The 27,457-nt window shown below is 37.4% G+C and overlaps 1 protein-coding gene across 2 annotated transcripts in view; it reads right to left on the minus strand.

The window, feature by feature from the left end:
• Positions 1-4,539: 4,539 nt before the first annotated feature.
• The window catches only part of LOC141487675 (uncharacterized), a 68,436-nt gene continuing 45,518 nt past the window's right edge, over positions 4,540-27,457 (minus strand). The window contains exons 3-6 of one of the 2 annotated variants that reach the window (XR_012468492.1): positions 20,190-20,244; positions 19,949-20,069; positions 14,061-14,578; positions 4,540-5,306 (exon numbers count right to left, since the gene is read on the minus strand). Coding sequence is in view for 1 of the 2 variants with exons in the window: in XM_074187130.1 (XP_074043231.1) it covers positions 14,089-14,578; positions 19,949-20,124 (666 nt within the window). In the remaining variant the exon portion in view is untranslated. Of the gene's footprint in view, positions 5,307-14,060; positions 14,579-19,948; positions 20,245-27,457 lie in introns of both variants that reach the window. The other variant, XM_074187130.1, reaches the window with a different exon arrangement.

A 27,457-nucleotide genomic window follows, 5' to 3' on the forward strand; every position in this document is an offset into this window, starting at 1 on the left:
AATGATGCAAACAGGATTGATTTATTATAGAGATTGCAACTGTGTAATAAGGCATTACAAATGCTATGTGACATAAGGCATTTAGGTTATACTTAACATGTTTATTTGTAAGGGTTCGACACCATTAATCTACAACAGAGATGTGGTCTGTGATTTGAGACAATTACATTTCAAATCACTCACATCGCTCAAACAACTTCATTTTTCCAGATACCATATGTCCTAGCCAGACACACAAGACAAAAAGAGAACATCTGGAGCCATCACTGTCTTCTCATATATTCTACAGGACATGTGGTTACTGTACCTGCCTCTCATCAAGTTCATGGCATGGAAGTTTTCTGGATTACAACTTGGAATCGTTTTATATTTCAAACAGCTGGTACATTTATGTTCTAATGCTTTGGATCCTTGATTTTCTCAGCACAGATTTCAACTGCATCTATGATTTAGTAGATAAGTCTTGGGGAGATGCCCAAAACATAGGAAACTTGTCTAGGGATAAACAGTCCTATGAGCATAAACTATAGGAGATCATAGAATTAGAGCTAGAAGGGACCACAAATACCATCTAGTTCAAACCCCTCATTTTATAGATGAGGAAACTGAAGTGCAGAGAGGTTAAGAAACTTGTCAAAGGTCATAGAGATAGTGAAATTTGAATCCAGTTTTTCCTGATTCCAATTTCTGCATCCCATCTATCATACCATGTAGCTTTTATACTCTTTCTTTCTTTCTCTGTCCCTTTCTCTCTCTCTGTCTCTCTCTCTCTGTCTGTCTCTCTCTCTCTCTCTTTGTTTTCAAATTGGACAACTAAATTCTCTCTCTTTCTCTCTGCTTTCAAATTGGACAGCTAATAAAACTTAGCTATTGTCTATTACTCCTTGACTTTACATGAGATGTTTTCTTTCTCTTGGTTCAATTTCCTAATCTATAAGATGAGAGTCGGGGTAGGGGTGGTTGTAGGGATGGACTAGATAATCTCTAACATCATTTATGAAATTCAGTTGTTGTTTCATGTACAGACTTCTTCTGGAAGCTCAATTACAAATAGTGCCTCTGTATAGCACAACATCTGGGTTTAATTTGTCATAAAATGTCATGGATTAGGCCCAATATTAAGGCCTAGAATTAGACAGTACATTGATAGTCATGAATTATGTTCTCTGTATCACAACTTGACCGCTGACTTCTTATGGAGCCTTTGGAGAGTCCATTAAATTCTTTCTACCCCAATTCTTTCCTAGTATAGTAATCATGCTAAGATGTAGTGACCCCACAAGCAACCTTAGAAAATGCTAAATTGCTTCAATAAAGGATGCACAATACATTCATGTTCTTTTCCAAAAAGGAAACGTCCTTGCTTTCCCCCCTCTGTTTTAATTATAATTTACTTACCAGTCTATGATTTGTGATTTTAAAGTCAGCATGTTTAATAACATGTTTATTTACTTCCCATCACTACCACTCATTTTGACAATTTATGCATGTTGTTCCCTGCCTGCAGTTCTGAGAATTAACATGGTATCCTAGGAAGACTATATTGTTTGGGGGAGTGATGATCTTTATATTCTGCAAATTCAATATATTTTAGTCAACTGTGGCAACTTTCCAAAACATGACATGTTGGAAAGGAAAATGTAGTTCCAAAACTAAGAAGTCTAGCTTTTTTTCCCTTTCTTTTTACTTTTTCTTCCTTCCTTCCTTCCTTCCTTCCTTCCTTCCTTCCTTCCTTCCTTCCTTCCTTCCTTCCTTCCTTCCTTCCTTCCTCTCTCTCTCTCTCTCTCTCTCTCTCTCTCTCTCTCTCTCTCTCTCTCTCTCTCTCTCTCCCTCCCTCCCCCACTCTCTTTCTTTTCTTTCAATATGGATTTGTTTTAGGACACATGAATTATTTTAGAGTGTACAAAAATTTAATAATATACTTTTCAGCCAGAAGCTACTACAGTAGTTAATTCCTTTCTAGCCCAACTCAATTTATTTTAATTGCTTCTTATATCATTTTTATGCATAGAAAACAAATGCTAGCCTTGGAGTTAGTACAACTTGTGCTTTCTTGCTTTTGACCCTTAATCACTCTGTGACCCTGATCAAATCATTTAACCTTTACATTTCTCAGACAGTTCTCTGTGTTTTATTACTAGATCATAGAAGTTTGAGATCTACACTGGTGAAGGAAGTTCTAACAGTGGGAACTTCTCATGCTGAAAAAGTATGACTTTCATATATTCATACATTATTATTAAATTATGAATCACAAAGTTTATTTTAGGAGTAATGTGTGACACTTGCCCCGGTGTCAAAATTGTTAGCTATAGGTCTTATGGCTCCAACTAATGCTTCTAAATTTATGTGTTCCCTCCTCAACTTTATTTGACTTAAATTATTCTATGATTTTTATATCCTTAGACTATATAGGTTTCTTTAACTATCTTGACAGATTGTCAGTTTCACATGTGGGATAATTGGTATAAATAGATGTAAATCTCAATAAAGCTAAAATTTTTAAGGGATCATAGTTTTATTCATCAGGGGCTTCTCTATAACTGTACAAACTATAAGCATCTCTAAATTGTCTCCATTGTGGGTTAATTTTGTGCCAGATTTAGTCCAGATATTATGTTTTCAGATTAGGAAAGTGAGATACATAAAAGAAATGACTCCAAGCTCATAAAGGTAACATCAAAATTTGTTTTCACTGCCACAATTTAAACTCAATGGAATAAGGAAAGTACTGATTTAAAGCTTATATCCCCTTTTTTGGAGAATTTAGAGGTAATATGGTCTAACTTTTTTTGATGTCCAGAAGAAGTTAGTAAATTATTATAGCCAAAACAAATCCAGCATCAACTGTTTAATCTTTTGAAGACATACAAAAACATATGAAAAGCAAAACAAGAAAGAGAGAAAAAAGAAGGAAGGAAGGAAGGAAGGAAAGGAGGGAGGGAGAAAGCAGGGAAGAAAAGCATGAAAGGTGGGAAGGAAGAGAGGGAGGGATGGAGAGAGAAGAGAAGCGAGAAAGAAAGAAAGATCAATAGAGGACAGAACCATGTTGGCGGCATGAGGACAGGCTTTCTCAGAAGTTCTCTTCTGAAATATTACAAAAACCTTAAAATTATGGCTCTAACTAAATTTTTCAAGACACAGAACCCACAGAAAGACCCAGTGAGGCAATTCTCCAGCCCAAGGTAACCTGGAAGATCATGGGAAGTCTCTGTTCCATGGGGTTGGAGGGGGTAGCAGTGCAGCCAGGATCACCCAGTGGGAGCAAAGGAACTCCATACTTCTGGGAACAGCCCTCAGGGTGCCTCAGTCCCTGGGAACACTGGCTCATGGCAGCAGAAGCAGTTTCCTGACCTGCCAACCCAGGGAATACCAAGCACAACTTGGAAGATCAGCAGGGAAACCTCTGCCAAAGTGAATCGGGAGCCAGCTTGACCTCCAGCACAGCTGCTGCTCCTGACGCAGTCCAGATCCCAGGAGCAGCTGCTTCCAGAGCACTTAGCCCATGGAAGGTAAGGGGGTGGGAGGAGATTGTCAAGGTCTCTCCTCTGTCCCTGGGATAGGACTCTTGTACTTTGTCCATATTCAGACCCTGGTCACAGTCTGGGCCCCCACAGTGCCATAGCAGAGTAGGGATCCTCCTCACAGCTCTAGGGTGGAGGGGTGAGCTTGTGGTCATCCACCGACCAAAGCACAGGCCAGGAGAGCAGTCAGAGACTCTCATAAGACCTTGAAGGAACTGAGATCTTTGTGGGGTATCCCAATAATACTTAAAAGCTCAGGAAGAAACAAGGCACAGGCTGGGGAAATGAGTAAATGGGAAAAAAAGGAACCTGACCATAGACAATTACTTTGGTCCTATGGATTATCAAAACATACATTCAGAAGATGAGAAAGTCCAATCTTCTGCATCTAAAGCCTCCAGGCCTTGGCAGGGCTCAGGCTATGGCAGAGCTCAAAAAAGATTTTGAAAATCAGGTTGGGAGTAAAAGGAAAAATTGGGAAGAGAAATGAGAGAGAAATGCAAGAAAAACATGAAAGCCAAGTCATCAGCTTGGTGAAGGAGATCCCAAAAAATGCTGAAGAAAACATTAAAAATCAGTTTAGGTCAAATGGATAAAACAATTCAAAAAGTTAATGAGAAGAAAAATGCCTTAAAAAGCAGAATTGGCCAGATGGAAAAGTAGATAAGAAAGCTCTCTGAAGAAAACAACTCCTTCCAATGTAGAATGGATCTAAAGGAAGTCAATGACTTTGTGAGAAATCAAGCAACAATAAAACAATATCAATATCAATATCAAAAGAATGAAAAACTAGAAGAAATTGGGAAAATCTCAATGAAAACAACTGACCTGGAAAACAGATCCAGAAGAGACAATTTAGAAATTATTGGGTTACCTGAAAGTTGTGATCAGGAAAAGAGCCTTGACTTCACTTTTTAAGTTTTTAAAAAAATTTTTAAAATTTATTTTGGGTTTTACAATTTTTCTCCTAATCTCACTTCCCTCCCCCACCCCCCACCCCCACATAAGGCAGTTTGCTAGTCTTTACATCAACCCCATAGTATGCATTGGTTTAAATTGAATGTGATGAGAGAAAGATCATATCCTTAAGGAAGAAACATACAGTATGAGATATAGCAGAATTACATAAGACAATTTTTTTTTAAATTAAAGGTAATAGTCCTTGGTCTTTGTTCAGATTCCACAATTCTTTCACAGGATACAGATGGCATTCTCTGTCACAGATACTCCAAAATTGTGCCTGATTGTTGCCCTGTTGGTATGAGCAAGTCCATTATGGTTGATCATCACTCCCACGTTGCTGTTAGGATGTACAATGTTTATCTGGTTCTGCTCATCTCACTCAGCATCAGTTTATGCAAATCCTTCCAGGCTTCCCTGAATTCCCATCCTCCTGGGTTCTAATAGAACAACAGTGTTCCATCACATACATATACCACAGTGTGTTAAGTCATTCCCCAATTGATGGACATTCCCTCAGTTTCCATTTCTTTGCCACCACAAACAGAGTTGCTATGAACAGGTCGTGTTTTTACTCTTTTTCATCATCTCTTCATGGTATAGACCCAGTAGTGGTATTGATGGATCAAAGGGTATGCGCATTTTAGTTGTCTATTATGCATGATTCCAAATTGCTCTCCAGAAAGGTTGGATGAGTTCAAAGCTCCACCAACAATGTATTAGTGCTTGACTTCATTTTTAAAGAATTTCTATAGGAAAATTGCCCTGATATCTTAGAAGCAGAGGATAAAATAGAAATTGAGAGAATCCACCGATCTTCTCCTGAAAGAGATCCAAAAAAACCAACCCATGAATATTATAGACAAATTCCAGAACTCCCAAGTCAAAGAGAAACTATTACAAGCAGCCAGAAAAAACAACTTAAATGTCATGGAGTAACAGTCAGGATTACAGGATTTAGCAGCATCCACATTAAGGGCTTGTAGGGCTGGGAATATGATATTCTCAAAGGCAAAAGAGCTTGGAATACAACTGAGAATCAACTACCCAGCAAAATTGAATATCCTCTTTCAGGGAAAAAGATGCACATTCAATGAAACAGGGGGATTTCAAATGTTCCTGTTGAAATGACCAGAGCTGAACAGAAAGTGTGATCTTCAAGTACAGGACTCAGGTTTAGCACAGAGAGGGTGGATGAGAAGCGTAATTTATGAGAGATTTAATGATGATGAACTGCATATATTCCTGCATGGAAAGATGATAATGATAATACTCATATGAACCTTCTCATTTAATAGAGTAGTCAGAAGAATCTTATAGAGACAAGGCATGGGGGGAGCTGAATTTGAATGTATAATATATTGTAAAAATGGAGTCAATGGGTGAAAAGGGAATTTACTGGGAGAAAGGGAAAGGAGAGGTATAATGTAGAATGGCTTAATATATTTTATGTAAAAGAGTCAAGAAAAAGTTTTTGCAATGGAATGGAAGGGGGGAAGGTGAGGGGCAATAAGGGAGTCTTCATTCTAATCAGAAATGGCTCAGAGATGAGCCATACTTAATAGGTATAGAAATCTAGAGGAGAGGAAGGAGATGGGAAAAAGAGGATGGGGGAGGGGAGGAGGATGTAGGTGATAGAGGAGAGGGTAGATCATGGGAGAAGGTAGTCAGATATAACACATTTTATTTTATTGTTTTACTTTTTGAAAGGTGGGGGATTGGGTGGCTCGTCTGGGACTGCGGGGCTGGGAGGTTTCTGGGTCTCTGGGGTGGGATGTAAGCTTGGGGCCTCTTGGCCCCAAGCCAGTGCTCTGTACATTGTGCCAATTGGCTACCCCACAGCATACTTTTGAAGAGGGATAGAGTGAAAAGAGAGAGAAAATATAATAAATGGTAGTGGGGAGGAATGGATGGAAGGAATTGCAATCAACAACAGCAACTATGGAAAAATATAGAAGTAACTTCTTTGATGTATTTATGATAAAGAATGCAATCTACCCCAGAGACAGAGTTGATGGAATCTGAACACAGACAAGCACACTTTTCCCCTCTTTCTTTCCTTTATTTCTTATGAAGTTTTTTTATAAATGTAAATTTAAAAATTTTGTAAAAAAAGAAAATAGAAAGATAGGAAGAAAGGAAGGAAGGAATGAAAGGGGAAAAAAGAAGAAAGGAAAGAAGAAAGGATAGAAATAAGGAAAGAAGGGAGGAAAGAAGGAAAGAAGGGTGGAAGGAAGGGGGGAAAGGAAAAAGTTCAGCAGCACCAACCTAAGGAGTTCATACAAAAACCAAATATAGACTACCTCTTCTTTTTGCATGATACCCCAAACCATCAGTATTCATATTCTGAAGCAGAAAAGGTTTTTCCCTGTATAATCGATTCCTTGGTAGGCCCTATTAGAGCTTGGACTGCCTTTTCCTATAGATTCTGAATGCCAATTTGCACACTAGGGGTAGTAAAATAATAAAAAATTAATACTAACAAATACTGAGTTTATTGACTCTCAAACCTTTGAATCCATCAATTAATCATGATATTATGGCGAGATCCAAGGGACAAGCCGGGGGAAGGCTGAAAATTGTGGAAATCTCCCCGCAGGAGCAGTTGCAAACCATTTTGATTAAATAGAAAATCATGGAGAATCTTTTGGGCAAACGTATTTAGAGTTTTATAGAAACTGAAAAAATTCTCCTCTTCAGGCCTTTGACATACCAAGTCATTAAACAACAATTTATTATCACAACCATTGACACTATAGCTATCCAACAGAAAGCAATCATAATCACAGAGGGCTGTGTGCTGTTTATGTGGAGAAGAATAACAGTTTTTCATAATGATATTCTGCTTAGACCATAAAATTTCCGTCTGCCTTCTATTAGCCCAGCTTTCTTTATTGTTTGGTGAGCTACTCTCACTACCATTTTCCAGCTCTTGGTTCAGAATAGGCAAGTGAGACAAGCTATTGAAATTGTGATCAATCTATGGGATCTGATATGACTGGTACTGGGGAAAAGAGTGAGTCACCAGGCTGAAAAAGGAGCCCCAGGTCAGAACTTGCAATATACAGTAATAACATTCAGCACATAATAATGTACACAAAGGTCTCTCAGAAGGCTACAGGACTCCAGGATAATAACTGCTGGCAGTTCTGAGTTGGTTATAGAATTGTTTCTCTGGTTCATTCACTCAGCCCTTGAGAAGTATACCAGACATGCAAACCAGGCCAGCTATAACACAGTAGGCAATGTCACAGACTCTTGAAAAGGCTGGCTTCTAGAGAGTTAGCTTGTACTTCCTCTATAAATGTGCTTTTTCATCAGGACACTCTATGGAAAGCAAATAATTATCACAGGAGAAGAGTATCTTTGAGACAAAACAAAGAATTTCAGAGTTGGAAGGGAATTTAATCATTGGCTCATGGATGTAGAACTGGAAGGAATTATAGAGATTATAACATTCAAATTCATTTAATGGATGAGGAAATTGAGACAAAGAGAGATGAAGTGTCTTGTTTAGGGTCACACAGCTTGTTAATGGCAAAAGAATTCAAATCTAGAAATTCTGAGTTAAAATTCAAGTTTCTAATCATATCTTGGGTCAAACCACACCTTCTTTGTGTTCATGGACTGCATTTTTGGCACAATGTTATGCAATGTAGACCACCTGGAATATGGGTGCCATATGAACACTGCTACCCCAGTTTTAATATTGAATGTTAATCCTAGTTGTAAGAATATTTTTATTGACAGACCCAAAATCTTCTTTCAAAGAGCCAAAGTTTTAAAATGACAGATTAGCAAAGTAAATAAAAAGGAACAATTTCATAATTTCTCAAAAGGATATTATGGTTAGCTAAGATCAGGTCTATATACATTATAAGGAAAGAAGCAGATCTGAAGGAACACCTAGGATTTCAGAGGTGAGAGTTCCTAGGCTTAGAGAGAATTTCAAATGAGAAGACCCCCAACCTATAGAGGAAAGAATTGAAAGTCATTGGCGATTAGGGGGTTGCTAATGGATAGCAATTTCCTGACAGTTATTGTATATTTTTGTTTCTTGCATAGCAAAAGACTTTGCATTGATGACTTGGTATGTGGCAGTCTTCCCTCCTCAACTGCCCCCAAGCATAGTGGAGAGACACAGTGGAGAGGCCTTAGCAGACCTGTCATAGTCTGATACACTAGTATATACTAGCCACATTTGCCACCATGCAAGACACATTTCCAATGAGTAAAGGGTAAACTGGACAAGGGAAGGTTTTGGCACTCATCTGAATCAGAAATGAATCGAGACTATTAACACATATACTTCTTTTGTCATATACTTCTTTTGTATTCAAAAATTTTCTTTTTAGGTAAAATAAACCTATTCTTTTATATCCCTTGCTTGTGTCAATAATGTGTATCATCCTGACTAATAGCTTGAACTTGGGACAGCTTCTTTGTCTCCCAACACAGTTACAATCTCCTACAGATTCCTATCTTGGTGGAAGACTCATATTTCTATGGGTGTGTCCTGGATGTGACATGTCTCTGGGGTCTCTGTCTGATCTCAGCATCTGACCTCACTGTTGCTCCCTTTTACTTCCGTAGCTGCTGTTCCTTTCTACCTTTGATGTTACCATTTGTCACCTCTTCCCAGAATATCTGTTGCCATCTATTTCTGTGCTTCTTCTGCAGGGAGATGATGCTACCGTTTGTGGTTGGATTGCTTATTTCTTCTCCACATTGACATATTCTAGAATTAACTTTGGTCGTTGAGATTTTTCTCTTTCTCAAAGGTCATTTTTTCTTTGACATTCCAATCAGCCAACAAACCTTGGGTTGATCAACACATTTTAAACTCTTTTGTTAGATCCACAGACACTTGTTGGCACACAAAAATGGATTCTCAATTCAAAATCTTTTTTTTCTCTTCTACTCACATTCATCCCATTTCAGTTAGAATTCCCCCAAGCTGCCTTAATTTTTAAACTGGCATGATTAAATTCTTTTCAACTCCTGTCATGTCCCCAGGAAGCTAGCACCAGGATCATGTAAATTACCTCAAGGCTTTGACAAGCCACAAGAGCATACTAAGCAAAGTTGGAGGAATGCTCAGAAGAGAATAGAAAAAAAATTTTTTTAGTTTTTTTAGTTTTTTTTGCAAGAAAATGGGGTTAAGTGACTTGCCCAAGGTCACAAAGCTAGGTAATTATTAAATGCCTGAGTTTGGATTTGAACTCAGGTCCTCCTGACTCCAGAGCTGACTCTATCCACTGTACTGCCTAGCTGTCCCTGAGAATAGAAAAAAAAATTTTTAAAAAGAAGCACAGATAAGCAAGACAGTTATGGAAGTACTGACTGGAATGTATAAGGTTCTTTAAAAGGTGTAGAATTCATTATATATTTAAAAAAACTAAGTGCCATGAAATAGATTTATATATATATCTATATATCTATATATATATCTGTATGTAGAGATATATATCTGATACTGTGAATATTAATGCTCCTCTTTCTAGATACTGTTTCTTGAGAATTAATAATGCTCTTCAGTGATATTCTTCTTCTGTCCCTACTAGTTTCAAAGGTTATCTGGCCTGGTGGATATATTTGGGGCAATTTCTTCCTTCCACTCCATGTTAGTATAAATTCTTCTAGGTCATATTTGCAAGGCTTTAGACAAATCTATTTTTGCCAGTTTTTGTTAGTTGAATTCCATCTCTAGCCAAGGACCCATCATTTCCACATCTTAAGTTGTAATTCAGAAGTCCCATTCCATTTCAGAATTCTTAATTAACTCCTCACTTTCTTAATCTTCTTTTCACTCAAGTCTCTACCTGTATCTGACAGCTGTTATGAAAAGTTTTGAGCCTTTGAGATCTTCAGTTTCTTTCCCAAGATTTCACTACCCTGGAAAATCTTTCTTAGGTCTTTCTTATAATATTATCCTGTGTGGTCATGCAAATCTAGGAATGGAAAGTAATGGTCAAACTCATCTACAATAGGGAGGCATTTTCTCTTCCTGGGGAAAGTCTCTGGATATTCTCTGTCACATCCCGAATGCATGCCCCCCAGAAAATAGCATTCTTCCTTGGTATTCATGCCATGGTGACAAATGATGTCTGGGCTACTAGTCCACATTTAGTATGCAATGGATTACTCAGAGCCCTTCAAGTAAAGAATCCATTTAATAAAAAACTATTCAAATGCCCCCAGGTAAAAGCAGTTCAGAAAGATGAAAATCAGATAGAAACCCCTCAGTAAAAATAGCTAACATTTATGTAGTGCTTTCTAATATGAGGCATTGCACTCAATGCTTTACAAATATTTTATTTGATCTTCACAACAACTCCGAGAGATAGCAACTATCATTATTCCTATTTCATAGTTGAGTAAACTGAGGCAATTAAAGATTAAGTGACTTGCCCAGGGGCACACATAGGTATTGAACACTGGTACTCCTGACTCCAGGCCACCCAGGTGCCACATTAGAAAAGTCTAAAGATTTTCCAGATTATTTTAGACAAATTCCAAAGTCCTAAAAAGCCATTTTATTCTTTTTGTACAAAGGACCCATAGTTGGGTCTTAACAATTCACCTGGATACAAAGTTAGCCCAAAATGTCCTGGATCTATCTGTAAGGTAAATCCCAAATGTGCTGGGTCTGTCTGGGGGCTTAACTCAACTTTTTCTGACCTATCACAATCCTGGTCTACTACATTCCTCCCTTCTTTGGGTTGGTCACCAATAAGTGGCCATAAACTTCAACTCCCTACAGTTCATTTTTCTCATCCTTACAACAAAGCCAAGGGAAGCCTGTCAAAACAACAAAAAGGCCTTCCAAAGCATACCATTGTTACTGGTCCACCCAGCTGTTTAGGACTCAAACTCTTTGAGGTTAGCCAGCTGGCTAAGGAGCCCCTCTTGGGGCTATTTCCTACCCACTGTTCTACAGTCCTTGCAACTACCTGTGACTGACTGGGATCCAGTCTACATCCGCCAAACTGACTATTGGTTTTTTCCCCTTACTATCTTATTGCAGCTATCTAGAGCTGCTGTCTGCTGATTGTGTGTACTGCTAAGGTCATTGTCTTGCTGCCATTGGCTCTATCAGGTGCCAGTATGTTCCTGTTCCTGTTCCATTATCCTGTTATTGCTAGTGCTTTCACTGCTATAGAACCTATTAGCCCACAGGCTAGGAATCATTGCTTTCCTCATTATCTCACTGATATAGGCTCCATCCAAATGTCACTGTCCTCATGACTGGCTGGTATGATAAATGAGGACCAGGGGACCAATACCCCTTCTCCTTTTATTTGTTTTCCTCTCTGGTACAATGGGTTATACAGAATCAGAGAATTCAAACAGTCCTTTTTACTAAAGTAAGCACCTCTTTGGGAAAAAAACAAAACTAAACTAACAAAGCATTAGTTTCCTATACTTTCAGGTAAAAGCACAGAAAAGCAATTTAGGGAGATGATAGCCCCCCCCCCCCAGCATTGTAGCTAAAAACCTATTGGCAAGGAGATTCCCTGCAGTCTTAGGAGCTCTCTGCCAGATCACACCTGTAGGTGTCCCACAGGACTGTCTTGGGTCTCAGCTCAATCTATCAAAGTTAACCCAAACTGTCTCATTCTACAAATTCTCTACTCTGGTGGTATTGTGGGAGTGATGAGGGTTATCTCATGCTTCCCTGATCCATTAGGATCCTGATGCACAATAGATGGCCAACTTGATGGATCTGTAAGCAAAGAGCTTCCATCAACTATGACTTATCTCTTCTGACCAATACTGGATTACCTCTCTTGTGGTGATTCTCATGAATTCCAGTCATTATTCCTTAAAACACCAGAAGCTGCTTATTTCTCAGAGTCCAGGGTCTACATATTTAAGAAGAAGGTTGTAGTTGTTATTTATGGTTCCCAAGATCCTTTGGGTCATATTTTTCAAGCAATTCTGGGTCACAATTTTCAAACACTGGGTTTAGAGTCTGAAAGATATTAATATTCAAATTCATCCTCAGATACTCAGTAACTATGAGTCTGGGTAAGCAATTTAACTTCTGTTTACTACAGTTTTCTTAACTCTAAAAACTCACAAGATTATAGTGAGGTTCAAATAAGATATTTGTTTAGTGTTATATTGTATATTTTTTAGTCATGTCTGATTCTTTTTTAAATTTTTTTCGGTTTTGTGAGGCAAAGGGTTAAATGGCTTGCCCAAGGCCACACAGCTAGGTAATTATTAAGTGTCTGAGGCCAGATCTGAACTCAGGTGCTTCTGACTCCAGGGCTGGTGCTCTATCCACTGTGCCACCTAGCTGCCCTCATGTCTGATTCTTTATGATTCCAAATGGAGTTTTCTTGGCAGAGATACTTTTGTGATTTGTCACTCCAGCTCATTTTACAGATAAGAAAACTGAGGCAAATAGGGTGAAGTGACTTGTCCAGGGTCACATAGCTAGTAAGGCTCTGAAGTTAGATTTGAACATAAGATGATGACTTTTCCTGATTAGAGGTAGCTATAGGTCCAGCATTCTGTCCACTGTGTGAACCTTGCTGTCCTCTAAGCCTAAATTTAGTACCAGAGCCTGGTACTAAATAAATTCATGTTTCCTTAAATCAGTATGGTGACTTAGGTGCAGAAAGACCTTAGGAGCTAAGCAATCATTGTAGTGGATAGGTAGAAGAGGCAGTTTTATCAAGTGATTAAAAGAGATTAAAGAGATAAAAATTTACTTCAAGTGAACCAGGCAGAAATAGAGAAAATGAATCTTAGCACTGTATACTTAGAAGTAGAAGGGACCTTGAAGATGATAGAGTTTACTCCCCTATGAGGAAGTTGAGGCTAAAGAGGTTAAGGGATTTGCCCAGTTTTGGGGACTAGAGTAGAAATCAGATCTTCTGGACTCTAAATCTAAATTTCTTTCTCCTAAGTCTAAGATGTAGGAGAATAACCCAGGGGCCAGATTGTGGAGAGAGAGAGAGAGAGAGAGAGAGAGAGAGAGAGAGAGAGAGAGAGAGATCAAAAGAAACTGCTCAATTAAGTATCAATATGTTCTAGACCTTGGGGAAGCAACAAAGAGGTAAAAGATAAACCTTGCCCTCAAGAAGTTTACTTCATGAAAGACTGGCTAGGAAGTTTCCTCACACTTGGGAATGAGAGGGATGAACAGAAACCCATTTTCTAGGACAAAGGCAATGTTCCTAAGGTGAAATAATCTTCCTAAAATAACTAAATTAAGAGCTTGTATGAACAAAGCACCATATGCACTAGAACCGACTAAACTGAAATCAAAAAATGAGGAACCAGATTTGAAAGGACTGAAATGTCATGCCAGACAATATATTCCCAGAGAATTAGAACAGAACCAACAACCCTCAGGGAACAAAAATTAGGAGAGCAAAGAGAAAATCAGGAAGGGAAGACCTATCGTATTTCCCCATGTATGAGACATTCCCACGTATAAGACACACCTTAATATTGGGGCTCAAAATTTGAAAAAAATGTATTAATAAAGTTAATGAACTTGTTTTATTCATCATAAAATTCATACAACTCCTAATCACTGTTAAAACTCCAATCCATTACCATCTTTGTTTGATGACAAATCATTGCCTTAGGAGAGGCTCTGACTGCTCTCCTGCCTGTGCTCTGGTCTGTGGTTGACTACAGTCTCTCCCTGGACAAGTCTGGTGTGTGGACACATGCTTAGTTCATTCAGTTTCATGAACCTAAAGCACCCATTGTGTCTTCCTTTGAAATCAGTCACTTCTTGTCCATCAGCAATTCTTGCCTTATGCTGAACCATCTTTGTGGACCCAGGAATTCCAATTGCCTTTTGCTCTTCAATCCATCTATTTAGTTCCCTCTCTAACTCAGACCATTGTGCTGACTTGCCTCTCATGGCCTTCTTCTGCTGTGGAGTTTTCAGTAGGGCTTCTTCTTCCCATAGCCAGTCTCGGATTCTTTTCTCAGTTGGAGGAGGAACAAACTTATATTCAGAAGCATGATTTCCATTCTCTTTTGCAAACTGGATCACTGTGAGCTTGAATTCAGCACAGCACAAAAATCTTTTCTGAGTCATTTCTGGGCAGAATGTGGCAAAACTGGTAACAAATGTGAGACATTAAGCACAAAGACATAAGTGCAAAAAAGTGGAAAATGCAAATAAAAAATCTACAACCACTCTATAAGATGCTCCCAGTTTTTAGACTCCAAATTGTTCAAGAAAGGTTTATACATGGGGATGGTAATTCTTTGTAGTTGGTCCATTGACCTGTGTTAATCTCACATGTTTTTGTAGTGCCATCTTAAAAACCCCTGGGAGGTCCCCTATTTGGGGGACAGGAAAAGAAAGACCTGGGGAAGGGAGGGCAAACTCTGCCAGCTTCCCCCTAGGAGCCCTAAGTATCTGAAAATTAAGGACTTGGGAAAAAACAAGGAAAATGGTGACAATAATAATCTAGTAGCAGATTTCAGAGAGTTGAATCTTAGAGGCAAATCTGAAAGAGAGGTGCTAACCCAAGTGGAGAATATTAGGGTCTGTGACCCTGTGCCTGGGAAGGCAATAATTCTCTACTCAAAAGTTTCTGTGAACATCTGTCATTTTTATTACTCATTCACATTTATCCATCTATAAGCAAACAATAAGTTCATTACAGTATAAATATTTGAACAAGGAAGCAAATGCACCAAGTAACCTTAGGTAAATGTTAAGGATCTAAAGTTTATTCTGCTTTTCCCCTTCATGTTAAATTGCCATTAGTAATAATTTTGGGATCTCAGCAGTGCTTTTCTACTCTCTGTACTTATGAAAATCAGTTTTGGAATTTATGGCTTATTTGTATCTTTTGTACCAAGGTCCTACTTGAATACTTCATTGCAACATGGAAGTGATTGAGAACCTATCTCTCTCTATATATTATTAACATATACTCTTAGAGCATAATGTTCTTTCTTGTAGTAGAGATACATTATGCTGATTATAATGTATCAAAAGGAAACCAATGTAAAAGAACTGGTTTAATGAATCAGTAACTCAATGAATATTTATTGTGTGGCTACTATGGGATAGGTGTTCAAGATAAAAATACAAAAATGAGATAACCTTTGCCATCAAGGAGATTACATTTCTACCAAGCTAGAAGATTTTGCCAATGTGCCTGTATGTTCATCATATGAGGACCAGTCTAGTAAAATTTGAGAGATTGATCATTGGTGGAAGACAATCAAGGGATGAAATTCTTGACCATAATAGTTTGGAGAAATAGTATTAAGGGATGGAGGAATGAAAGTCTGCATTAGTGGAAACGTTGTCCATTCTGATGAAATTATGAATCTTTGAAATAATGAAGTCACTATTGGTAACTCCTTCCTCCCCACACCACCTATGCTTGAAAAATCAATTCATTATCCTTACCTCCTTAAAAATGCAGGCAGACAATCTCCTCCTTCCTAGAAGCCAGAGTGATCAATCTGAATCCTTTCTCTTCTTCTGAATCCTTTAAACTCTGAACTATGTTAGTTTCATCTTTTAAAAATTTTTTTTTATTTATTTAAGGCAATGGATTCAGGGACTTAGCCAAAGTCACACAGGTAGGCAATTATTAAGTATCTGAGCCCACATTGAACTCAGGTCCTTCTGACTCCAGGGACTGTACTCTATTTATTCACTGCGCCACCTAGCTGCCCCTATTAATCTCATCTTATTATTTTGTAATTTCTGAAAAATACAACTTTGTGTCCTTAATCCTTGTGCTGGATGCCTGTAATATCAGGAATAAAAGTTCATGGACTCAGGGATTTAGAAAGAGAAATGACCTTGGAGATCAAAAAGTCTAAACATCTCATTTTGCAGTTGAAGAAATTGAGATTCAGAGAAATAAACTAACCTCCCATGAACACACAGATATATAAGAAAATAGCAAAGAAGAAGAGAAGAACCAGATGTACTATAAAAATCCATAGGGAAGAGAGTATTCAGGAATAGTATTATGGTCAACAGTTTAAGTTGCAGCATATAGATTGAGAAGAATGAGAACTAAGAAAAAAAGCCTTAAGATTGATGAGTAAGAGATTGTTGATAACTTAAAGAGAAAGCTGTTTCAATCATATGAAAGGTCAGAAAGTGATTGCAAAAGAATGAGGAATGAATGAGGAGAGAAGAAAAGAAAGCAAAGGAGTATTTGGAAAAACAGGAAAGTTCTAAGAAATTTATTGCTCTGAATTTTGAGATTTCATTGTGTATGTCTTATCTTTGCAAATAGTTTATAATTTCCTTGAAGGAAAGAAAAATAGCAAATATATTAACATAGCCTTTTCAAATTTACAAAATGCTTTTTATTCATTATCTTAGCAAGATCTCCTGGTTCACTTACATAGCAGGTTGGTCCCCAGTGGCCAATGGCCTTTTTTTCTTTCCTTGTCTAGGGTAAAAAAAGGAAGCAGGTTATCTTCATCTCTTCCATATGGTGCTAAATGGTTCTTTTAAAGCTAACTTAAGCCTCAATAATAAATGTCCTAATATCTTTTAATAATAAATGTCCTAATATCTTTTAATCCACTAATTTTACTTTGATATTGGTAATCAATAATTAAAAGGGAATCAAAGTAGCTTTAAAGTTACTTGAGATGAGCAAATTTAGATAATTGCACCCCAAATATTCACATGGAATATTTGAGTTTGACCTGTGGTAGAGCAAACTGAGCTTGTATTGATCTGATCAGTCACAGTCAGACACACTGTAACTTATCTTTGATACAGTGGTGTCATTTTGGTCCTTTTTGAGAATGAAGGACAATAACCAACCCACAAATTAACATCAATTATCTTCTACAAAAGGATATTTACTTAAAAGCCACAGTAAGAAACAAAGACAATCATTACCTCTGTAACAAGGAGTGTCATCTCTTCTCTACACATTCCTTTAGTTCTTGGGGAGAGTACTCAAACTTGGCAGTGGTAGCTGCTAAACCTTTCTACTACTGAGTTCCCTCTTGGTATGGATGAGTCACTGGAGTAATTGTTACCTCCTCAACATTTTGGCTACCAGATCAGTCAATCTATTGCTGAGCCTGGGTCAAACAGGTCATTCCTCAGGGCTGACTCCTTCCTGGTCTTGACCACTGAAAAACTCTAGTGACATTTCTGACCTAAACTTTCTTTTATTTTTTTTAAGATTTTATGTATTTTGAGTTTTACAATTTTCCCCCTAATCTTACTTCCCTCCCCCCACCCCCCAAAGAAGGCTATTTGCCAGTCCTTACATTGTTTCCATAGTATACATTGATCCAAATTGTATGTGATGAGAGAAAAATCATATCCTTAAGGAAGAGCCATAAAGTAAAAGAGATAGCGAGATCAGACAATAAGATATCAGGTTTTTCTTCTAAATTAAAGGTAATAGTCCTTGGTATTTGTTCAAACTTCACAGTACTTTCCCTGGATACAGATGGCATTCTCCATCGTAGACAGCCCTAAGTTGTCCCTGGATGTTGCACTGATGAGCGAGTCCATCAAGGTTGATCATCGCCCCCATGTAGCTATTAGAGTGTACAGTGTTTTTCTGGTTCTGCTCATCTCACTCAGCATTAATTCATGCAAATCCCTCCAGGCTTCCCTGAATTCCCATCCCTCCTGGTTTCTAATAAAACAATAGTGTTCCATGACATACACATACCACAGTTTGCTAAGCTATTCCTCAATTGAAGGACATTTACTTGATTTCCAATTTTTTGCCACCACAAACAGGGCTGCTATGAATATTTTTGTATAAGTGATTTTTTACCCTTTTTCATCATCTCTTCAAGTTATAGACCCAGTAGTGGCATTGATGGATCAAAGAGTATGCACATTTTTGTTGCCCTTTGGGTGTACTTACCCAAGCTTTCAAAGTTTTTCTAAATTGCTATTTTTTCACCTAAGTTCTGGAAAGAATAAACAAAATAGACCAAAGAAACAAGAGGATTATATTTTCACAGGTCATATAATGACTTAGGTAAGGAAATAAAGGCATGAAACCTCTCCTCACCCGAAAGTTAAAAGTAATTCTTCCCTCACTTGCCTTCAGTATAGAAAGACAACAGGATCTGGTGGGTTAATCCTTTTGTATGTATATTCAGTTCTGGATCAGCAGTCAACTAAAAGCTTTTCTTCATCCCAAAGTAAGCAGACTGTCACAAAATACCTGTATTATTCTATGGAATAGGTCCCTTCATCGTGTATTTCTAGAAGAAGGTCTATTAAACTCCCCTTGTGAGCTGGTAGTAGCTCTGAAGAGGGAGTCCCCATTGACTAGTCCCTCATTATAGATGCATTGCAAAATGTTGATGCTCCATTATTGTTTGTTGGCTAAGTGAATCATTGGGGCTTGATAAATGTTGGATGAATGAATGAATGAAACTGCTCTATCCAAAATTAACAACAATTTCAATTGCTAAGTCCAATGGTCTTTTTTTTTTTCTTTCCTTATCTGGGATAAAATAAGAAATATTTATTAAATATCTATTATATTCTGGGCATTGTGCCAAGCACTTTACAACTATCTCATTTGATCCTTACAGAAATCTTATGACACAGGTGCTATTATGACTCCATTTTACAATTGGGGAAACTGAGGCAAATGAGGGTTTTTTTTTTTTTTAAGTGATTTGCTTAGGGTCACACAGGGAGTAAGCAACAGGATTTGAACACGGGCCTTCCTAACTTTAAGTTCAGTGCTCTTTAAATTATACTACTTAACTTCTACCTTCTCTCATGACATCTCATTGTCATTATTGATTGCCCTCTTCTCTTGAAAGCTTTTTTCTTTGAGTGTTTTTGTGATCCTGCTGTCTCTTGGTTCTGCTCTCTCTTTAACATATCCAACTCCAGTTTCTTTAATGATTCATCATCTGCAGTGAGTTCATTTTCCTTACCTGGAATCTCACCCCTCCTTTTAACTTTCCAGTTTTGGTGTGGGATACTACCATTCTTCTGTTCCCCTAGGGGTTTGCCTTAGCACCTGTCCTTGTTTCTGTATTCTTTTTCCACTCCCTCCTGTATCTCAAATCTGTTACCCTATCTCTTCTGCCTCCACAATACTCTTGCATCTGTCTGGTGTTCTCCCCTCATGAAGCTACTATCTTAGATTCTTATCACCTTATGACTAGACTACTGTGATAACCTCCTAATTGGTGTCTCTGCCCCCAGTATTTTTCCTCTTCAAATGATCCTCCATATAATTGCCAAATTGATAGCCCTTGTCACTGCCAAAGCTTCAGTGGTCCCCTATTGTCTCTAGAATAAAATAAAAACTTCTCCATTTAGCATTTAAAGTATGGTTTGAGACTATTTTTTCCCAGACATCCTAATCAAATTGGCCTGATTGTTGCTTTCCATTATGATAGCACAAGTTTTTTTCCTTGAAATATCTCCTTTCCTTGCCACTGTGACATGAGGAAACTTTACTTAAAAGAAGACAAAGCTACCTACTTACTTCAGTAGCCCCAGCTTCCCTGATACCACTTCCAGGTCATCTAAGGACATAAAATATGGAGTGGAAGGCCCCCTCAGAATTGGTGGATTTCTGAAGTCCACGTGAATCTTCTTACTTTGTCCTGTTGACCAGATATTTTCTATGTGAAGATGAGGGAATGTACACAGAGAAACCATGACACCATATCCTTACAGTGCCATGGCAAAATAAATTTCTTTTTGTTAAATGTTCAGTGACTTACCAGTGCTTCATTTTGTCCCAACATCAAGTCATAACCAGCAGCTACTATCTCAGTTCTAAGAGAAATGATTATTAAATAGAAATTATTGAGGAGATCATTAGTTTGGCACCAAAATAACTCCACCTAGACCATATAGGTGAAGTTGTTGCCTTAACCAACTAGGAAAACCTTGCAAAGGGATGATAATCTGGATGAAATCTGGTCCATTGTCTTTTAGTCAACCAGGTCTGAGTAGAGATGGACCCCATTTTGTCTAGATTGCCCTGTGTGAGGAGGGGTTGTCTGGGTAAGAGTTGTCTCTTTGGCCAAGACTGAGTGATCACAGTTCCCCAGTCACTCATTAAAATAATTTTACCTATCATTATAATATTCATTTTCCATTAATTGCTAACTAATCAGAGTTGAATTGTTACCCAGGAATACTCCCTCTTCTAAAGGCCTAAAAGTTTTGAGTAGGTTCCATGAAGGGTCTTTGGCATACAAGAGTGTCACTGATGCCTTTTATTAATTATGGCTAACACAATTAATAAAATGATCAATTTCCCCAGAAACTATGTCTCTCCAACTTTTTAAATATCACACTTCAAATCTAATCTCGTTCTGCCTCCCATATAAGACCTTTTTTCTTTTTAATCTCCCCAACTGTTGACAATCTTCTCATAATTTACTTTGTATATTTTTTATTACATTGGCATATATGCTGCCTCTCTTCAGTAAAATATGAACTCCTTGGGGGGATAAGAAATGCTTTAATTTGGTCATTATATCCTCTTTATAGTATCTTTTTGCTTAAGTTGACATCTGATAAATATTAATTGAATTAAATGCATTTTGCATCTAGAGATGAAGCACATTTTATCCCATCCCTAGTCCCCCAGTATCTCCAATATTCCAATAAGGTCACCAGACAACCTTCAAAAACTGAACTATTATTATTATTCTATAAATGTAAATTAAATGTATTCTATTACATTAAAATAATAATTATAATAGAAGCATCTACTTTATAAATGGAAAACAGGATGATAATAATATCAACAAAAAATAGCTGACATTTATATAGCTTTATGATTTATGAGAGGCATCTAGGTGGCACAGTGAATAGAGCACTGGCCCTGAAGTCAGAAGGGCCATAGGTCAAATCTGGCCTCAGACACTTAATAATTTCCTAGCTGTGTGACATTGGGCAAGTCACTTAACCCCATTGCCTTGCAAAAATCTAAAAAAAATTATTTATGAAGCACAACATCCCTTTTTTCATTGGATCCCTACTACATTTTTAAATGTAGAAATATTCCATTAACTAAATCTTTGATTTATTGATTGGGAATAAATGAACATGAACTTTGGAGCTGTAGGGCAATATGGTTGAATTCTAAAAACAGAATATCTCAAGATAAGAATCTAGGTTCAACCCTTCAATCTCTAAGAGACAGCAGAAAAAATGTTGCTAGGCTGAGAGCCCCCCTTTGTATGAAGTTCAATAGATTGAGATCTTGCTAATGACTCTTTCTACACAAAAGGGTTAAGATAAAGATCAGTAAACTTTCACAACTGGGAAGGGAACTAAACAAGAGATGAGAGTTGCTCCTCTCACATTTCAATTGTATGACCATTGCAGAGCCTGTACTAGCAATTTTTGATGGCCAGGATGATGAATGCAAAGCACATACTTGAAGAGAGACCAATCATTTGAATAGGGAGGGCAAACGGGAGGATGCTAGAACAGAATCAGGGGACAACTAAACAGGTGCCAGCTTGTAGTATGTCATTAAAAATTCTTTTAATATTAATTTTATCATTTTTCAATTAATATTTATTTTATCACCATTCTACTCTCCTTCCCCATCTGAACAATAGTAACTAAAGGTAAAAATGCATTAAAATACAGTAAAGCAAAACAAACTCATACATTGATCATGTCCAAAAAAAGAATAATAATAATAGCCAACATTTATATAGTACTTAGGATGTGATAGGAACTGCGCTAAATCCTTCTATTGTTATTCCTATTTTACAGATGAGATAACTGAATTTAAATGATTTTGCCCAAGGTGACAGAGATAGTAAGTATCTGAGGCTGCATTTGAACTCAGGTCTTCCTAACTCCAGGTCTGTTGCTCTCTATTCATTGTGTCACCTAGCTACTTAGTTCTTCATTTTAATTCCATCAGTTTTCTGGCAGATGAGCAGTATGCTTGTTTCACTTTTGGTCCTCTGGAATTATGGTTTGCCATTGAACTGATTAGTTAATAAAATCTTTCAAAGTTGTTTTCCTTTGTAATATCAAAATTGTCTTTTAGCCTGCCCTAGATACAGTTCTGTTGATTTCTCTAGTTATGCTGCTATTCTGGATGCTGCCAGATACTTCCCTGGTGGACACCGAAGAAAAGTTTCGATTGGACACTATTCTATTGGACATATAATCTCTGTGGATGCTGCTTGGCTGTCATTCTTTGCCATTCTTTCCAATTTTTGACTCAGCTAAAATGACCATCTACAGTGCTGCCAAGCTTAAAGCCCATAGATCTTTTTCAGCTTTTAGAGAAAAGACAGCCCCCCCACTCCCTCTCCCAAAAGAGATAAAGCAAAACAAAACAAAACAAAACACTTGCCCTAGAATCAGCAGGTCTACCCTATATTGTACCCTCAGAGCCTTAGCTATAACTGTCTTTCAACCCCCTAACAGAATATCCTCTGATTATGAATGTTCAAACTCTAGAACAGAGAGTAACATTTTTCCTGTTTTTCTATCAGTTCCTCTTCTTGATATAGCATGGTTCAGGTGGCTTCTGGCTCAGATGTCTTTGTTGGAGATCTTACTCTAGCTTATAGTGTAAATCTTTATCTCTGGCAGGCTCTAAGACACTAAATAGTTATTATTTGCCTATTAATTACTATATTTCTCTGGGGATTGGGATCTCTCAGTTTTAAAGCTCTGAGTCTTTTGCTGACCCAAGAGATGGGTGATTGGAAAGAGGGGTAAGAAGAAGTAAGTTAAGCCAGGGAACAAAGCACTTCTCTCTACACTTTGTTCAGTTGCATTCTTGCAGCAGATGTTCAAAAAAAAAGTTGGAAAAGAGCTATGAGTCACTAGAAAACAATCTTATAACTTATTTAACTTAAGGCCATCAATATGTTGTTTAAAAGTCACATTATAGTGAATAAATGACTGATCCCCCCCCATGATTTAATTTTACATTTGACTTCATATAATTTCAATCAAGTATAAAGTGAATTATTGAATAAAAGATTATTTGTCACTGACTGAGCTAGGCACTGGGCTAAGTACTGGATTTACAAAAATTGCCTTCAAGGGGTGACTAGGTGGTGCAGTGGATAGAACAATGGCCCTGGAGTTAGGAGTACCTGGGTTCAAATCCGACCTCAGACACTTAATGATTACCTAGCTGTGTGGCCTTGGGCCAAGCCACTTAACCCCATTGCCTTGCAAAAACCTAAAAAAAAATTGCCTTCAAGAAATTTACATTCAAATGAAGAGACATAGCACACACAAGACTTTGGTAGCCAAAGAAGGTCGAAATCATAGAATTAGTAAATAAAGACATAAGACAAATTCTTTCCAGAAGCGATGGAACATTGATCTTATTGCTATTCTGAGAGATAGCGGTGGAAAAAAGAATAGGGATGAGGATGAGACGGGGATGAGGATAAGGAGGAAGATGGAATGGTGAGGTTTCTGATACTTCCTTAAAATAGTAAAATCACCTCTATTAACATGGCCCCAGGTCTGGAGCTAAAGATTGAATTATGAAATTGCTTTTACAAGAGTGGTTGTCTAGAGCAACAGAGTAAGAAGATGGCATCGTTGAATGTCTAGAGCCATCTTTTTGTTTTGTTTTGTTTTTTAGGTTTTTGCAAGGCAAATGGAGTTAAGTGGCTTGCCCAAGGCCACACAGCTAGGTAATCATTAAGTGTCTGAGGCCGAACTTGAACCCAGGTACTCCTGACTCCAGGGCTGGTGCTTTATCCACTGCACCACCTAGCTGCCCCAAGAGCCATCTTGATAGACTAGGATCTGATTATATAGACTGGCCTCAAAGCAAGGAGATTCCACATCTCTGAGCAAAAATTGTGTAATAAGATAACTTTGTTTTAGAAAGATTTTAATTTATTTTTAATTTTACAATTTTTCCCCTGATCTTGCTTCCCTCCCCCCACCCACAGAAAGCAATCTGTTAGTCTTTACATTGTTTCCATGCTATACATTGATCTAAGCTGAATGTGAGATGAGAGAGAAATCATACTAATAGGATAACTTTTAATACTAGCATTTAATATTTGCATCTCTTAGTTCCTTTGAATTTCTTCCTCTCCTCTATCTCTCAATTATACAACCAGCCATTTTACACACACACACACACACACACACACACACACACACACACACACAGCAGTCATAGAACTGAACAAAGAGATGTTGTCACCTACACATATCCTTTCTATCAAACCTAGCAGCTGTTTCATATAGAGCATTATTTCAATTTTGTCCCAAGATCCTGGGGTTGGTGAACTTGATCTAATATTAAATATTTGGGTTTTATTCAATACTTTTCAATTCTTTTTGAGCTCATTTGGAGTTTTATTGCATAGATACTGGAGTAGTGTTCCATTTTCTTTTCTACTTCATTTTACAAATGAGGAACTGAGGCAAACAAGATAAATACAGGATCACACAGATAATAAGTGTGTGAAGTCCGATTTGACCTCATGAAAATGAGTCTTCTTGTCACCAGAACCAGAATTCCAATCACTGTGTTACTTAGCTCCCTAAATATTCAGTAGGGTACATAAAATAGGAATATCGAAAGGATCTGTGATTTTGTTAGTGTGAGGAACTCTTGTGGTAGAAATTCTCTCCAGAATAAAACCTAGTTGTAACTTCACAGGTAAATCATAGGGAGATGTATGACCCATGGAAATTACATGATTGACTTAGAATCACAGAGTGAACAAACGTCAGAAGGAGGATTTAAACCTAGGTCTTCCTGACTCCAGTATAGTGTTATTCACAATATCATGCTATTTCAAGGCTTATAGATATTCCTTTCAAAATCAGAATATGACATTTAAAAAAAATTCACAGCCAGAGGGTCAGATTCTACTTCACTAACAACACAACCATACTTTTTTTTCTACTCTATAGTCATCATCCAAATTTGGTCACCTCTCACCTATAGTATTATAAGAGCCCCCTCACTGGAATACCAAACTCCAGACTCTTCCTTCTCTAATCCATTATGCACACAGCTGACAAAATAATCTTTCTTGAACAGTTTGAACTATGACATTTTACCTACTTAAAAGCCTTCAGTGACTACTTATTATCTCTAGAATAAAACATAAACCTCCCAATCTGACATTTATGGCTCTCCAACAAAATAGGTTTTATATTTTCAAAAACTCTACATTCCAAAACAGAGGAACTACTATCTATCTGTGGAACTTGAAATTCATTCTCTTACTATTATATATGTATATATATTCTAGGAGCTAATTTCAGAGCCTACAAAGCTTATCAGTTTCCCTCATTCCCCAACATGTAGTAGTAACTTCTTTCAAATGGATACTCACATTATATATGCTACAAAAAGGAAATACAGAACTCTATATTCAACTGATACAGTCATGTAGAATTTATTGATATTATTTACCATGGCTGACCAAAGTCCAAGATGATAGAATCACATAGAAATATCACTGTTTCTAATATGCCTCCTAGTTCTGTTTCAAACATTTATGGCTTTGTATACATTGTAAAAGCCTCTATTTGTGAAGGGTATGCAATCTTGTTCTTGCTTTTATGAAGAAAACTCCTAATTTCCCATATAGTTAATGAGTAAAATCTTTTTAAGATGGTCTTGATGGTTTGAGGCATGGCAATTCTGCATATTATAGGTGACTGAGCTCATGGGCAATCTTTTAGAACTCCCAATTGTTAACTGGCAAGATAAGATGCTAAAAGTAGTGATGATTTTTTCAAGTATATCAACTTATATCAACTTATATTAAGTATATCAACTCCTTAGAATTAGGAGGGATCTTAAAGGATGTTAGATTAACTTTTCCTTCCCCATTTTATAGTTGAGGAAACTGGGAATCTGAATGTCAAGTGACTGACCAAAATGGATAACTATTAAGGAAAAGAACTAAGATTTAAAGTTAGACACTTTTGACACTAAATCACATGCCTTTTCTGCTATACTATTCTGCTTTCCTTAGCATACAAACAGAAAGTTACATTTAATATATTACATTTAATACCAAACTTTCTCCCATACAATAAGGAAATCTCCTACTGTGAGATTTATATTGGCAGTTTTAGCAAAAGATAAAAAAAATGGATGTGTCAGATTATATATAGGACATTAGTCTATCATGTAGATTTGTAAGCAATAGAAATTTATTTTTCACTGGCACTTCACATTGTGAGCAATCACATAGGGAGATAGCTAAGAATATATGCTGCCATGCTTCACCCAAGAGCAACTAGGTGGAACAGTGGATAGAGCTGAGCCTAGAGTCCGGAAAACTCATTTTCTCTAAGTTCAAATATGGCTTTAGACACACTAGGTGTGTGATCTGGGAAAATCCCTTAACCCTGATTGCCTTAGTTTCCTTATCTGTAAAATGAGCTAGAAAAGGAAACGGCAAACTGCTCCAGCATCTTTATCAAGAAAACCCCAAATAAAGTCACAAAGAGTTGGCCATATCTGAAAATTGATTGGACAAAAACAGCAAATGCATTCATCAAGCCATTACTCATTCCTGAGATTTACTATGTACTCATCTCTCACTTTCAGAATCTTAATCTTCTATAAAAGGTGATATCGTGATGTTTGTCCTTCATCCTTGAAGACCATAACTTCAGGGAGGTGATGCCTTGACAAGCAACTGAATTGGCCTTTAGTGAAGGGGCGCTATGTTATTTCACCAGCCTCACTCTCTCCTCCAGAGCCATCTGGATTCATTAGCCAGATATGAATCAGGATGATTAGAGATGGCTCTGGAGGAGAAGCAATCAGGGTTAAGTAACTTGCCCAAGGTCACACAACTAGTGAGCATCAATTGTCTGAAGCTGAATTCAAACTGCTGTCCTCCTGACTCAAAAACTAGTGCTCTATCCACTTAAGATACATAAGCAAATTAAGAGAATTTATCTGTCAGATTTGTGGATAAGGGAAGAATTTGGGACTAAATAAGATATAGAGACTGTTACAAAATAGAAAACATAATTCTGATTATAT

This window comes from Macrotis lagotis, chromosome 5 (assembly GCF_037893015.1).
Source record: "Macrotis lagotis isolate mMagLag1 chromosome 5, bilby.v1.9.chrom.fasta, whole genome shotgun sequence".
NCBI lineage: Eukaryota > Metazoa > Chordata > Mammalia > Peramelemorphia > Peramelidae > Macrotis > Macrotis lagotis.